This window comes from Drosophila grimshawi, unplaced genomic scaffold (assembly GCF_018153295.1).
Source record: "Drosophila grimshawi isolate 15287-2541.00 unplaced genomic scaffold, ASM1815329v1 contig_1377, whole genome shotgun sequence".
Classification (NCBI taxonomy): Eukaryota; Metazoa; Arthropoda; class Insecta; order Diptera; family Drosophilidae; genus Drosophila; species Drosophila grimshawi.
This window is the reverse complement of record NW_025062900.1, coordinates 18630020-18645080: the sequence shown is the minus strand read 5'-3', so window position 1 is coordinate 18645080 and position 15061 is coordinate 18630020. Positions and strand designations below refer to the sequence as shown.

At 41.7% G+C, this 15061-nt stretch overlaps 4 protein-coding genes across 5 annotated transcripts; 1 reads left to right on the top strand and 3 right to left on the bottom strand.

The window, feature by feature from the left end:
- Nucleotides 1-720: 720 nt before the first annotated feature.
- On the bottom strand, nucleotides 721-9651 carry LOC6566520 (protein spitz). Its single transcript, XM_001992800.3, has 2 exons — nucleotides 9379-9651; nucleotides 721-2365 (listed from the first exon to the last, which is right to left on the bottom strand). Exon 2 carries the CDS (start codon nucleotides 2154-2156, stop codon nucleotides 1263-1265), a length of 894 nt encoding a protein of 297 aa, XP_001992836.2. The 5' UTR covers nucleotides 2157-2365; nucleotides 9379-9651; the 3' UTR covers nucleotides 721-1262.
- Nucleotides 9652-9653: 2 nt separating this feature from the next.
- Nucleotides 9654-11108, top strand: LOC6566516. The gene is made up of 2 exons (XM_001992799.3): nucleotides 9654-9986; nucleotides 10041-11108. Exons 1-2 carry the CDS (start codon nucleotides 9825-9827, stop codon nucleotides 11004-11006), a joined length of 1128 nt encoding a protein of 375 aa, XP_001992835.1. The 5' UTR covers nucleotides 9654-9824; the 3' UTR covers nucleotides 11007-11108.
- LOC6566515 (probable phosphomevalonate kinase) lies at nucleotides 11067-11941 on the bottom strand. Its single transcript, XM_001992798.2, has 2 exons — nucleotides 11717-11941; nucleotides 11067-11661 (listed from the first exon to the last, which is right to left on the bottom strand). The coding sequence occupies exons 1-2, from the start codon at nucleotides 11788-11790 to the stop codon at nucleotides 11163-11165; spliced, it is 573 nt and encodes a 190-aa protein (XP_001992834.1). The 5' UTR covers nucleotides 11791-11941; the 3' UTR covers nucleotides 11067-11162.
- Nucleotides 11942-12463: 522 nt separating this feature from the next.
- Nucleotides 12464-14801, bottom strand: LOC6566514 (E3 ubiquitin-protein ligase Hakai). 2 transcript variants are annotated; one of them, XM_032739314.1, is made up of 4 exons: nucleotides 14659-14801; nucleotides 14341-14592; nucleotides 13259-13767; nucleotides 12464-13198 (listed from the first exon to the last, which is right to left on the bottom strand). In XM_032739314.1, exons 1-4 carry the CDS (start codon nucleotides 14744-14746, stop codon nucleotides 12650-12652), a joined length of 1398 nt encoding a protein of 465 aa, XP_032595205.1. In that variant the 5' UTR covers nucleotides 14747-14801; the 3' UTR covers nucleotides 12464-12649. The 2 variants fall into 2 exon arrangements, with proteins under 2 accessions (XP_032595205.1, XP_032595204.1); XM_032739313.2 differs by having other exon boundaries at nucleotides 14341-14801.
- Nucleotides 14802-15061: the final 260 nt, after the last annotated feature.

The following is a 15061-nucleotide window of genomic DNA, read 5'->3' as shown; positions in this document are numbered from 1 at the left end:
AATATAAGACTCAATTTCGATAAGCGAGCTTCTATTAAAGTCAAGCATGAGCGTTTAGTTTTAGTGTTTTTAGATTAGACCGCAATATATTTCGACATCTGTACATAATATATATATATTTTTTTTTTCGCTTTAAAGATGCTGTAATCACTGTACTATGTACTACAATGTATAAATTTAACTCGTGAATGTTTTTCTTACATGCCTTTAATATTACCTCTACCGCTAAATTCGTTATTGAAATATGACACTAATAAGTTTTTTATTTTGAGAATAGACTTTGTGATGCTTTATTAAAACGATTTTGAAAGCAAGGATGGGATTAAAATTATATATCGGATGGAAAAGCTTTATCGACAAATGACAAATTAATAAATGTTTCCTGGATGACTCACACATATTACCTCCACCACAACTCCAATACAAACCTGCTTTTACACAAAACTTGCCCCTGGATAATTTTAATGTTTTGGCCAAATGAAACTCGTCACTCTTCAGAATTGACTTGAATTAAAATTATTGCAGTTTCGCGCCCCGCCCGAAAGTATGCAACATTTTTTACTGCTCATACGAACAACGGACTTGAGAACCAAACAGATAATCTGATTTTATAAAACGATCTATTAAAATGGAATCATTCGACTTTCACCATTCTTTCGCTCAACTTTGTGACCCCCAAAGATCGTCCCACTTTTAATATCAAAAATATAAGACATTACATTTTGGGAAATGCTCTTTCGACATAAATAGTATGCAAGTGCAGTTGAATCTTTATTTTAAAAAAATGTTCTCGTATGTAGTATCTAGGTGCGATAAATAATACTTTGCGTGTTTTTCATTCGATAATTGTTGTTGTAGATGGTTTTAAGACTCTTAAGAGTAAAATAAATATATATAGGCTCTAGCATAAGGTATAAAAATACATATTCGAGCACGCACGAGCGTTAAAAAATTGAATGTGGATTTGGAGTGTAGTAATACATATATGGAGTATATATCTCAAATCTCAAATCAAAAAATACTAAAGCGTTATTTTTGTTTTTGGAATACAAACGTTACACTTAACATGTATAAATAGTAGTAGTAGTAGGAGTAGTTGGGACAAATACATAATTGAAAACATTTAAAAACTACGACTAAAGCACATAGAAATTCGTGATCGCATTTTAAGACTTTCGATACATAATAATAACATGCATCGGGGCAAGGCAAATTGTTCAGATATTTGTCAGCATTTACATATAAATATAGTTATATATAATTTATAGCTTTGTGCTGCGCCTGATGGCAAAGGACATCAAGGCGTGCTCCAGCCGCATATGATAGGGCACCATTTTGCGCTCGAGCAGCACAACCAGTGGCTCATCGCCGCCGGCACAGCACTGGGCACGGCAGCATTCACACTGCTCTCGATCACTGCTGGCCTCATCATAATCCTCATCAGCGTCCTCGTCCTGATGGTGCAGTTCACGCTCCAGTTCGTATGCCTTTTTGGCCGCCCGCTGCTCGAAGCGCAAATAGAAGGCGAGACAGACGAAGAGCATGAAGACCAAGGCACACATGGCACCGCTGGCGATGCTCGCCTTCTCTAGCATGGGTCGCGGTCGTTTGGGCAGATAGGAGCCATCGATTTCCTTGTACTCACACCGCTGACCCATAAATCCGATGGCGCACTCACAGCTGTAGACAGGCAGCTCCGCAATCTTCACAGCAAAGCAATGGGCATCATTCAGGCAATACCAGGCATCAAAGTTATCGGGGCATTTGTATGTGGGGAATGTTATATTTGGCCGGGGAGTTGTTGTTGTCGTCGTTGTTGTTCGCATTGTTGTTGTTGGGCTTAGGGGTGACTGGGTGGGTGGCAGTGCCATGCCCGACATGGACGATGAAGAGGATGAGATCGATGGACGTGGCTTGGGCACATTGCGGCTGGAGCAGGCCTCAATTAGAGCCGGACAGCCGAGAAAGCTGACCATCAACAGGAGCAGCATAACACCCATTTTGCACCTGTTGCACGCCGACACTGTGGCCGATAATGATGTTGCTGCGCTTGTGGAATGCATTTTGTTGTTGTTGTTGCTATTGTTATTTGGTTTGCTTGCGACTCTTTGTTTCGTTCGTTCTCTTAAAAATCTTAAATCAACTATATTAAACATAAAAAAGTAAAACTATCACAAAATTAGTATAACAAGAAGTTCGGCTCTGCACACAGCGAGGCGTCGTCAAAGGCTCTTTGGATTATTGTGGTCTGAGATTGTTTTACATTTATATATCAGCGAGTATATCTGAGGAGTGTGTGTGTAATGTGTGTGTGTGTATATGTGTGTGTTGAATGTGTGTGTGTGTGTGTGGAACGACGGCGTATCTGTGAAAAAGACACAAGCACACATTAGTCATCAAAGAGAAATTATTTTAAAAAATGCATATAAATCAAAATGAGTTCAATATTATTAAACTAGTTCGATATACAACCTAAATGATATTACACTAAATTAGAATACAATTAATGCACATTTTAGATGACACCAATTCACTGAACCGTTGATTTTGATATATATATATATATTTTTTTATTATTTTGTAATCAAATTTTCATGTTGTTCTCCGTTGATTATCCTAGCTCATCAAAGCTGGCTGTGATATGCGTCGGGTATCCATATCACAACCACTTGATGAGGCTTAGATAAGCAACATCAAAAGTATATATTTGATGTCAATCAGTTGTTTTTCATACTTATATATATATATAAATATATAGTTTTTTTTTGATTATGATTTGTGTTTCCAATTCCAATTCCTGGCGTCGCTGTGTAAACTGCGGGAAATGTGGGTGCAAGAAGAAATTACATTATGATTGATTCGATTGATTGATTGATTCGATTCGATTATTTGATGTAGTTTACATTACGCTAAGCTCATCAAAGCTGGCTGTGATATGCGCGCAAAGCTTTCAAAAATGCATTTCACAACCACTTTGAGAGCGCAGCATGAATGTGCCAATCTTAGATATGCTTGAAAAATAACGATAAATGTTCAGATAGATATAGATATATAGGAGGGGTGGTTGGCTGGGTGGGTGGTTTATCAATTTTGTTCAATGATTAATGGTATGAGGAAACACTTAAATGAATAAACACGTGCGCTGTGGTGCAAAAATATGTATTGATTTCAATTTAAAGTTGATTTGTTTTTTTGTGATATTTTCAATCTTTTTTTTTTTGTGTTGAGCATCGTGTCGCTCCTCAAAGCTGGCTGTGATATGAGTAGGCATAAAAAGGCAAACATTTCACAACCACTTTGAAGAAGGACACAATTCTCTCTCTCTCTCTCACTCTCTCACTCACTCACTCTCTCTCGCTCGCTCTCTCTCTCTCGCTCGCTCTCGCTCGCTCTCTCTCTCTCGCTCGCTCTCTCTCTCTTGTCTCCTTGCCCCACTTCTCTCCTCTCACAACACAGCTCGAATTTTGTTCTATTTATTTTTATATAAATAATAAAATAAAAGGAAATACCAGCATAAATAAAAGTCACACACATCTATTACAATAATGTTAATTGCTAACATTGAGGTCGATGACGATGACGATAACAACTACGAACTATGATGACAATCAAGGATGAAGAAGACGCAGTACAGTGAATGAATTTTTCTTTACGCTTTTGTGAATTATTCCAAATGAATGAAAGCAAATTTAGCGTACGCATTTAGGGCAATTATTTACACACACACTCGAATGAATATTAAATATGACGAGCGTTTACTGGCACACCGACATTAACATTAACAATAAATAATCAATGCACATAATCAAACATATATATCAACAAAAAAAATGGTACTTGGCGCGCACATCATCAAAATGTACATAAGTATATCTTGTTTATATATATATTATTATATATAAACATTAATTGTGGCGCCGACACAAAACGCCGTCAATTTGTCGCCAATTTTGTGATAACAAAATAAAATTAATACATCAACATGAGAGCACAAAAAAAAAAAATTCGAACTGTTTGTCGTATGTGTCTGTCTGATGCGCTTGATTGACAATCGCAGTGTCCGTTAAAAAATGAAGCAGACGCAAGCGCGCATGCATGTGTGTATGCGTAAGTGTGTGCGAGAGGAAGTAGAAGGAAGCCGCACAAAGTAAAAGTTGAATAACCATCTGAATTGCGATTGATCTTGCGCGCCGCGTAGGTCAAGATCAGCAGCACAGTATTTTTTTTTTTTTTCATTTATGTATTTGTTCTGTTTTTCTGCTATCACTAATAACAGCAACAGCGGTGTCAATCAACAGCAAAACAAGTTCGATGATCGGCATCAGTGCCAGGTGGCAACGCTAGGCCAACTGTTAGGGCGGGTAAGTATGAGTAGCAAAAAGGCAAAAGAGAGCATAAATCACTCTACATACGTCGTGCATAACATAAAAAATCATCAACATTACCTTAACAGCAACAACAGCAACAGCTACAACAACAAGAAAAGTGTGCATACATACATGACAATTGGCAGAGAAAACACATCACCAACAACAACAATAACACGCGCTAATACTGCTGCTTGGGTCGTTGCCGTTTAACTGCTGCGCTCTCTTAAATGCTCTCTCTCGCCCTCTTTTGCTTTCGATATGCGCCTCTCTGTTTTTATGCTGCTTCTGCTGCTGTTAATTGTTGTTGCTGTAGTTTTATGTTGCCTTATGCTGTTTCATTCTTGGGCGTCGCTGCTGCTGCTGCACGAGGAGTTCGTTGCTCGTTGTGCACTAGTATTTGAGTGCGTGCATGTGTGTGTGTGTGTTGTTGGTGTGTGTTTAGAAAACTGTAAGAAAAGCGGACTGTGTGAAAACTATGGGTTAAGGCACAATTCTACCACAACGCGACGACACCAATACACCAACAACACACCGCATCCAAGCACACATACACAATCACATTTGCTGCCGCTTTAAAAGTTTACCGGTTTTTTTTTGCGTAAAAACATCGCGCAAAAAACAAGTCCTACTAGTTTTGTTGTTGTTGCTGCATGCGCACAAAAGAGACAGCTAGTGTCTCCACTCGACTTAGTGGAGACTCGAACCAAATTTCGAGGTGTGTTGGATAGGGTGTAGATTCGTGTAAGTATCGGTGGTATCGGTATCGGTGTGCATGCGTGAGAGTTCAAGTGCATGTGCTTGTGTGTGTGTTTATGTCTACACTTCGTCGCGCAGGGAGTATATATATATATATACATTTTTTTTAGCTTCTCGTTGCCTGTGTGCGTATGTATATATGTGTGTGTGCGCGGGAATGTTGGCAAGAATTCTAAGAATTTTACCCAAGCGAGCGGGGCTCACGGGGAATATCAAAACGAGTAGAACATGTCAAACACATTATTATCGATGATTAAAAACAAAAAGTTTGATTAAAAAAATTTAAATTTTCCAATTATGCACTCAGACGCAAAACCAACGAAAAAGAGACGCGTGTAGGCGTTAACCGTTCGTTTTAAAAAATCTTATGAAAAACAGAGCATCACTTTAATTCACACAAATTCTTTTCTTTTATTTTTTTTTAGTAGTTCCCATTGATGACCAACAAATAATTCTACGAGAGAATTATAAAAGACAAAACCACTTGGCATGACGCCGACGCCGCCGCCAACAGCAATAGCAGCCGCAGCAGCATCAGAAAACACGACCGCACCGCAAACACTACGAAAGACAACTGCACACAAAACGTAGCAAACGAAAGCAAAGAGCAAGAGCAGAGCGTGGCCAGACTGCTGACAATGTATAGACGCCAACGCCGTTTTCTTTTCCTCTCCGTACACATACATGTGTGTGTGTATGTATGTTGTGTATGCATGTTGTTTTAGTGTTGGCGGCGTTGAGCGCACAAGGCAAAAATGCGGCAAAAATAACATAAATAACAACAACAATAAGGGGCTTGAGGCGGCTTGTTGTTGTTTTTGTTGTTTGGTGTTGCCAGAATGTTTCGCACGCTATATAGTAGGATCAACATGTTGACAAGCAGCCTACGCCGCCACCGTCGCTGCCAGGCTGCATTAAGTTCGTAGGAGCAAAAAGCACACAAACAAGAAGCGACGCAGCGAGGCGGTAAAAAAAAAAGCAGGTAGACAGCAAACGGGACGAACAGGATGAGCGGATGAGAGGCTGGGACGGAGACGGAGACTGAGTCTGAAGACCCAGACTCGAACTCGAACGACATTTTCTTCTTGGGGAGCTTGTTTTGGTGAATTCGTGGAAATCTTCTCGATGCGCAGGCGCGCACGTAAACAACATTCCTCGAGGCATTGCAATGGGTCTGAGTCTGGTCTTGGTCTCATTTTTTATACATATATATAGATATATTTTTTTTTTTTTGTGCGCGCCAAAAAATAAAACGAGGCATTTACGCGCGCGCCAAGGATGATTGCGTTGCCAGATAGGCACAATTATTTCGCAAAACGCAAATAACGACCTCTAGCTTCAAACTCGATAGAAATGCGGTTAGAAGTGGGCCATCAAGAATACTAAATCAACTAAAACAAAAAATTCAAATCTGCATTTTACGGCACGAGACGCAACTGCGCAAAGTTTCATGAGTTAAGCATAGATGTGATAAAATCAAGGTGATTCAAATTCGAATTGAAATTTATCATATATATTTCAAATATTAAAATTTTGAAAAATCTACTCTGATTTATGATTTTATTTATGATTATTATTATTAATATTGTGGTATATAAAATAAGAAACTAATTTGAAATACATAATAATTATTTCAAATTTCAAAGTTTTCCAAAATCAAAATATATACAAATTATGATAATTACATTTATTTATTAAACCAAATAAAATAATACAAATCGTGTCTACTAATTTAAGTTACATAAATATCTGAAAATATTTCTCGGATTTCTCCGGTCTTATTTCCATTGCCAGAGTCGCTTCCCGCTTAAGAACTGCATTGCTTACTAGTTGTTATTATTGTTGTTGCACTTGTTGTGTGCAGTTAGGACATTGAACCTGAGACAGACAAAACAACAAACGAATGCAGCACGCTGCGCATCACAACGCAGCTCAGTTGAAACAACAATTTACACTAACTACAAAAAATCAATAAAAATAATGCTGGAAGCTTATTAAGCGCCATATACACACACATATACAGTCTAGCAATCAAGCACGATAAAAGGTCATGTGAAAAAAAATGAAATGTTGCCAATTTGAGATTGGGGCTGGGTCGTCTAGTCTGGGTCGCGAGACGGCTGTCTGTCTGACTAGACGGCCAGCCAATGCAAATTGTAACGGTAATCATTAGACGAGCGCACACACACACACACACACATAGTTGATGCTCTCTCGCATTTCGCATTATTTGCATGCTTCTACTCGCAGTGTAGAGTTCGACGGCCTTCTTACGTAAAGACCACCAACAACAACATCAGCAGCGGCATTTTTCTTCTTTCTAATAAGCAAACGAGTAGGGGGAGAGAGAGCGCGGCGAATGGATCGACAGCGTTGCCACATCGGCCGAGACAGAAAACTCGTTTTCGTCCGTACGTCTTCTTCTTGTATATATGATGATTGTGTCTTTGCAACTGTACAAGAACACAAAAAAAAAATTAAAAAAAAAAACACACGGCGCAGACGCCAAACGAACGCTCCCCGTGTGCTGTCCGTCTGTCTGTCCAACTGTTTGTGTGTCGTTTTGGCCCGCCCGTATGTATGTATGTACGTTTGAATGTGTGTATGCATGCATATATGTATGTTTGTGTGAACATTTTTTATTTTTCTGAATGTAAAGGAAGTGGCACGTACTGTACACAGCGCTCCGCTGCTGCTGCCTGCTGCTACCGAGGGATTCAGACTAGGGAGTGAGAAAAAAAACAGACGGCAACGACCGACGCTGTGGTTGGTGGTGGTGGTGGCAAGCCAAGAAGACGACGTAAGAGCATGCGGGGAGGAGGGAGGGTTGTGTGTTTGTATGTGTGCAGCATACCTACTATAAACAGGAAATGGAATTTACTCACACACACATACGGCCGCAAATGTTGTTGATGAGCCGACAAGCGGACGTGCTGCTTAATTGACAAATGGGCACAAGAGAGCGAGAGCAAAAAAAAAGAAGAGAGTGAAGTGAGAGAGCGGACAAAGTTGATTGAAATCAATAGTCGCCGTACAAGTGTGTTTATGTATGTATGCATGCCTATGTAAGTGTGTGTATGTATGACGGCAGCGCGTGGAATGTGTGAAAAAACGCGGCCAATGACGGCAACGGCAATCAAACGACGCTCGCTGCCTTCTGCCTTCGTCGTCTATGCTATGTTAAATTCTGGAATGTCCAAGTATCTTCTCGTCTCGCGTGGAGACTTTTACGACAACGTTGTCGTCGTCTTTGCACCTGACACGCGCAAGCGGAGAGTCACACCCTGCCAACGGCAGCTGTGTCTTCCCCTTCGTCTGTTACTTGAGGCTTGACTGTTTCCTCTGTTAACGTTTATTAAACGCACATTATTACATTAATTATAACATGTTGCACAATTAGATATTTTGCTTGCATAGACACACACACACACACATACACAGATATATGCACGTCTGTTTTTGTAATTGCAGATGGCGGCTGTTTTACACACAGCGTGTATTTTTTACTCGAAAAGAGCAATGAATGAAATTTCGTTGTTTTCAGATAATACAGTCACACACACACACACACGTGTCTACATTTGAAGCAAGACAGAGAGAGAGAGAAAGTCTACAATACTGCGGTCAGCGTACGCGTTGCCAACTGCGTATACAAATTGTTTACTTTTCGCTCGCCGGCTTTAAGCATACAGTGCTATACTTTAAAAAAAAAGAAGCGAAATACAAAAAAAAAAATAAAACATTTCCAAGCAAAAAAAAAAAATTAATTCCAACAATGAATGCAGGTGACGCCCCTCTGCCGCGCACTAACCTACATTAATGTAAGACAAAATGTGGCTGCCTAGGACAAGTAGTTGGCAACGCCACAAACTAGTTTTCTTTTACACGCTGCTTCACACAGCAGAAGTCTCCGCGTCGAACGACGCATGTTAAATGCAATGGTGTGTGTGTGTGTAAAGGAAAAAAAAACCGACGCATACATACATATATATATATGTTGTGTGTACACACGAAACGAAATTTACTGCTGCTTGCGGTGCGCCTTTGCAGGGGCTACACAGACACACACTGACACATGCACACACGCACACTTACACGCACGCACACATTGATACAAAAACGTATTTTTTTGCTTACTGCGTAAAAATGGCCGAAATAATTTTCCTTGAGGCCTAATTGTCACAATCCAAGCATTTTTTTTTCATTTCAAAAACATTTACATTTTTTTTCTATGCAATCCCATTCAACTTACATTCGGTGTTTTGCAATCGCCATTCAAGCTTTCGCCGCTTTCATCAAATACTTTTCACATACTCTGCACACACGCGCACATTTCTTTTTACGAATACTGCTTTTTGATATTTCGAATTGAGTTTCTCCAACAGTTTGATATATAATTTATAAAATGCACACTATGCTTTTATTGTTTTTTTCTTTTTTTAATCCATCCGTGTAGTTTTGTTCAATCGAAAAATGTATGAGATATCGTTTTGAGTTGTGCGCATCACCAATGTTAATGTCGATTAAAAACGGAACGGCAATGGCACTGCCAGATATCATAAAAATAATATGGTCACATTGTTCGTGTAATCGATAGATTTGTATATCGACGCTAGCAACGTCTCCCGCATTTTTCAGTTCAAAAGCAACAACGCAGATTGTAAAAATTGTAGTTGAATTGTAAACTAAACAATTGTAATGGGCGCAAAAGCAACAAAAATGGATGCAAACTATGTGCCGAATATACCAAAGATAAACAGAGCAGCAGCACCAATTGAACTCTCGTTGAGTCCTTGTCGAGAGAATAATGAAATTTTACTCGATCCACGCTCACCAAATGGCTGCCGAACGCCATTAAATGTGAGTATTTAAATGAATTTTATTTTATAGGATTAACATATGATTTTGCCACAGTTGCCACCGTTGATGCCACTTGCAACTGCTGCAGTTGCTGCTCCGACGGAAAACACCTTTGCGCAACTGCGCAAGCGGCTCTTGCGGGGATTCTCGCTGCAGGATCCACGTTCTCCGCAATTGAATCGGACACCATTGGTGCTGGATGCGGCTATCGATCGTACACTGAATATGGACGACACCTTTGCCGACCTGTTTGTGGAGACGCGTGCACCACAACCAGCGATCCCATCTGCCGGAGACCAGCAGCCCGCAAATGAGTCCGTGGAGATTGTTTCCCTGACCTACGAGGAGGATGAGACGATGCCCTGCTGCGACATGCTAGTGCAGCAGACGCCAGAGCCAGCATCCGTCCCAGCCCCATGCTATGATCCACGCTCGCCCAGCGTTGGTGTTGAGCGGACGCCCATTATTTTCTGTGATGATGCCGACGAGGCTGAGGAGCGCGATACCCAAATGCTCGAGGAGATACTGGAGACGCTGACGCTCAATCTCAGCGCGGAGAGCAGCATGGCCTCCTTTGTCAGTGCCTCCGCAGAACTGACACAGGATGAGCTGCAGTTGCAGCCTGCCCAGTCACTGTCACAATCTCGTCCAGCCAACAAGCACTTGGAACGCGTCCGCTTGGGCAACAAGCGTCGCGTGGCGCCTCGAAAACCAGCGCGTGCCAACAAAACCCGCATCTATGTGGACGCCTTGGACTCGCACACGAGCAGCACACCCAAGAGCAGTACACCCAAGAGCAGCACTCCCAATCCGGCACAGCGCTCCTCGCAGCGCACTCCGCTCAGCAGCGTGAACAGGAATCGCGTTCATTTGCGTTCGCGTTCCGTGGAGAAGGATTTGGTGAAGCCATCGTTGCAGTTGCCGCTGCAAAGCTTCGACGATCAGCTCAATCCCGGCGAGCGCCTGAATGTGCCCAGCCTGCGTCGGCTGTTGGCAAGCGAGAATCGCTTGGAGCCCTAAGCGTGCCCCCTCTTTTTTGCTTAGTAAATTAATTGCCTTAAAAATCATCACATCAATTAATCATTTATCATCTGATCCATAAAAATATATTTGTATATTTGCAAAAATAAGATTTGTGCTATCAAAAATAGATTCATCATTCGAGTTAAGGCCACATTAGCTAAGTTGCAGCAAGGCGAGTAATCTATCAATTAGCTGCTTCTCATCCTGCGCATTCCCATCCCCATCCTCATCATTGGCAAAGACGTAGTCAAAGCTGCTGTCATCCAAATCACATTCGGAGGGCACATCATCCACGCCAGCCGTAAATTGCCAGCCCCTCGCCTTGCGTCGCTGCTCCGTCGATGTGAGGCGTAGTGTTTTGACCATGTCTTGACCATAATTCTCCCGAAACCATTTGATGTCATTCTTGCGTCGAATATCGCTAACGATGACATAGTCCGCTTGCTGCACGGCGGATGCCTCCATTGCCGCACGACAAAAGAAGCCATAATCACGTTGACGCACCTCATCACTCCAGATGATCATGTCGCGACGATATTGCTCCTTGTAGGGACCATCGCTGAGCATTGCTCCCATATCCAGTTGCAGCTTGCGCGCCCATTCCCGCTTGATGGGCTCCGAGATGCGAACGATTAGCGACCGATCTGACAATCTACATAAATAATAGTCAATTGTTTACCGCAAATTAGACTCAATCTAATGCTCACCTTCTTTGCAATCTTTCTGATATGAAATCTTTGCCGCATTTACGCTTACCACTAATCAGTAATATTTTTTTCATATTTCTAGCTAAAAACTTTCTCTTTTAACTGCGCCCGCAATGCTGTTGCGCTGTCGTCGTTAATTGTGGAACGTTGATTTATTTGTAACTCGGGGTCAAAGTCATTTTTAGTAAAATTATTCCATTGTACTTATGGTCATTTTATTCAGAGCTTTTCTTTTATTTGAAATTGTTTACAATTTGGCCTTTTGAGCTGCGACTGCTGCTGCAGCTGACGATAATAAAGATATCATTATCGATAACGATAGCTTGGCACGGGCTAGTTTGAAAGCAGCGCCAAAGTCTAGTACGCTGTAAAACATTTAGTTTAAAAAAAATTAAAAACGTATATTACAAATAGCTAAGTTTATTACTTATGGTAGTTTTATTCAGAGTTTCCAATTCGGCCTTTTTGAGCTGCTGTTGCTGCGACTACAGCCGACGATAAGAATATCGTTATCGCTATCGATAACTAAGCAGCAGACTAGTGTAAAACAATTATTTGAATTAAACACAGAATAAAAATGATTTGTACAATTGCTGAAGTTTATTATTTTTGGTTATTTTGTTACATTTTTAAATTGTTTATGATTTTGCCTATGTGAGCTACTGCTGCAGCTGACTACAAGTGATTGTTATCGATAACTTGGCAGAGGACTAGTTTGGAAACAATTATTCGAATTAAACACAGATGTAATGCTCAATAAAAATAGTTAAGTTTATTACTACAACGTAAACTGAGTAAAAATGTCTGCAAACAATTTTGACTTATTATCTAGACGATAGTTTTTTCTCCATATACAACATTTTATTTGTACAATAATTAAGTGTTTGATTTCATGCATAAAATGAGTGCAGCTCATCTGTCGAATGGTTTCTCTCATCTGTAATATTGCGCTTGCTGCCAGTTGCTACCAGTAGAGCTGCCTGCCACATTGCCCGACTCGTAGCCGTTTGCCAGCTGGGCGGGATTTCGATCCCCGATCACATTGCCGCCAGCTGCCGCAGCTACACCGACACCAGATGTACCGACTCCAACTCCGCCCACCGCACCACTTGAACCAGTCACCTGGCTGCTGCCGGATGCACCTGGACCCGTGCCGCCGCCAGCACTGCCAAAGGAGGCCAACACACTGCTGTAGTAGGAGGCATCGGCTACCGATTCGGACTGATGGGTGCCGCCGACGCCCTTCTTAAGGGTCTGATGCAGTGACGCCTTGCCCTGATGGCAATCCTGCGCATTAGCATTGTTGATGCGCGCCAAATTTGCCAGCGTGAGCGTTGAGTGCGAGTGGACGGCAATGCGATCGGATGAACCCGGTGGTGGTATCGATCCAATGCCACCGACTGGACCACGCACCGATGACCGTTGCTGCAGATGAGCAACAGCTGCAGCAGCAGCGGATGAGGCGACAGAGGATTCGGATAGCTGCAAGTGCAAGCATTAGACAGGGAGAGAGCATTGTTAGGAGCCATAGCAACTACTCGCCTTGCGCTGCTTATGCAACTCCAGGCCGCTCAATTCCGTCATCAGCTTGGGCTCAACGACGACGCCCGACCCAGTGGCCGTTGTCAAGGGCGGTGCCAACATCGCCACATGCCGATGATTGATGTGCGCCTGCAGATCACGCTGCGACAAATATGTGCGACGACACCCAGTGCTGCCGTAGCGACTCCCTCCATGGGTGCACATGAAGACGGTGCCCAAACCGGATTGCTCCACGCGCAGCACCTTGTCGTTGCAGCGGGGACAACACTTGATGGGCTCGGCGCGGGCGCATTTCAAGCAGAACACATGCTTGCAGGGTATCATGCGGCCGTAGACGAGAATCGGTTTGTCGCACCGGTCACAGCAGTGGATCATCGGATTGAGCACTTTTTCGCCAATCAGGCTCACCTTGTGGTTCCACTTGAGGCGCAGCATTGGCTCCGGTGGCCCGCGGGACAACGTTGTAAACGTGGGCGCCTCCAGCTGTGAGATATCCGCCTCCATATCAACTACAATAATCAGAGATTACCATTAAATAATTTTTCTTTTTGTAATTTTAAACATAAGAAATATTTATAAGATTTCTAGTTAAATGGAATTTTTGCAAAAAATTCAATCAGGCCAAAATTAATTTTAAAAAATACTTAATATTATGCATGCGAAAATGTTATTCACGAGACAAGACCTTTAAAATTGAGTTCTTAATGATAGAAATAGAGGACTCTGAATGGATGATGCGAAACGGCTCATGCAAGGAATTAAGAGAAAGTGGAAAGAACATGAAACCGAAATTTTTTGTTATGTTTTTAATTTAATACTCATCAGAGCAGTGGAATCGATTTAACCATTTAGTTATTTAACTATAAACAGAACAAGACGATTAGTTGGATAGAGAAGTGAAGAGCAGTCTATCGGTGTATAGAGATATATCACAGATTTGAAATCAGATATTGAGGATACCACACACAAGATCCGTATTTCACAATTGGACGTACAAGAAATTAATTTATTTCGGTTGTAACCATTAATATTTTAATTAGTATTATTTAACGAGCGTTCACTGTAGCTTATAAAGTTCTTACTTGGCTTTGGTAACACTGGCAGCACTACCTGCTGCTGTTGCTGTTGAAGTGGCGGCGGCGGCGGCAATGTTTGTGGCGGCGTCATATCCTGAATGGGTGTCAATTGCTCGTCGTTCGCTGTGGAAGCCACATCTATTTCGTTTTCCTTGTCCAGGTCTTGCATTGCCACATCCTCTGTGTGCTCTAGGCTGCTTGGACTGTCCTCCAATCCGCTGACATTGTTTGAGGTGGCGCCGGTGACGGCGGCGGCGGCTAAAACATTGCCAACACTATTTTCATATGTTTCCAGGGCAATGCCAGTGTCATCAATTTTTTTACCGCGTCCTCGGCCACGTCCACGTCCGCGGCCTCGTGCCCGAGAGCCGCGACCACGTCCACGACCTCGCTTCACTTCATCATTGTCCATTTTGTGTTAAGAAATGCAATTTTATTTGGTAAATATATTTTTGTTTCTTTTTTCTTTTTCTTTCGCTGCGTCGCTGCAGTTGTTGCTGATTTTTCGATTAATTATTTTTGCCCAATCGATAGGAAGGCGAAAGATGTTATGGCTATTCCGCTATGTTAAATATCATTGCGCAAATGTTATCGAAAAGCATTCTGCTGTTCACAGTTGTTTACATCATTGCAATTGGCGCAAAGATTAAATTAAGTAATAATAATCAAATGTTATTTGTGAATTTATAAATGTATTGATGTCAAAATTCAAATTTTGTAAATTAAG

Bases quoted from the DNA above. Each gene is read 5' to 3' on its own strand.
- LOC6566520 (XM_001992800.3), bottom strand. From the start codon at position 2,156: ATGTTTAATATAGTTGATTTAAGATTTTTAAGAGAACGAACGAAACAA.
- LOC6566514 (XM_032739313.2), bottom strand. From the start codon at position 14,746: ATGGACAATGATGAAGTGAAGCGAGGTCGTGGACGTGGTCGCGGCTCT. The intron at 13,768-14,340 runs GTAAGAACTTTA...TGATTATTGTAG, and splicing joins GCCAGTGTTACCAAAGCCAA to TTGATATGGAGGCGGATATC. The intron at 13,199-13,258 runs GCGAGTAGTTGC...TTGCACTTGCAG, and splicing joins AGTTGCATAAGCAGCGCAAG to CTATCCGAATCCTCTGTCGC.
- LOC6566515 (XM_001992798.2), bottom strand. From the start codon at position 11,790: ATGAAAAAAATATTACTGATTAGTGGTAAGCGTAAATGCGGCAAAGAT. The intron at 11,662-11,716 runs GTGAGCATTAGA...TTATTTATGTAG, and splicing joins TCAGAAAGATTGCAAAGAAG to ATTGTCAGATCGGTCGCTAA.
- LOC6566516 (XM_001992799.3), top strand. From the start codon at position 9,825: ATGGGCGCAAAAGCAACAAAAATGGATGCAAACTATGTGCCGAATATA. The intron at 9,987-10,040 runs GTGAGTATTTAA...ATTTTGCCACAG, and splicing joins GCTGCCGAACGCCATTAAAT to TTGCCACCGTTGATGCCACT.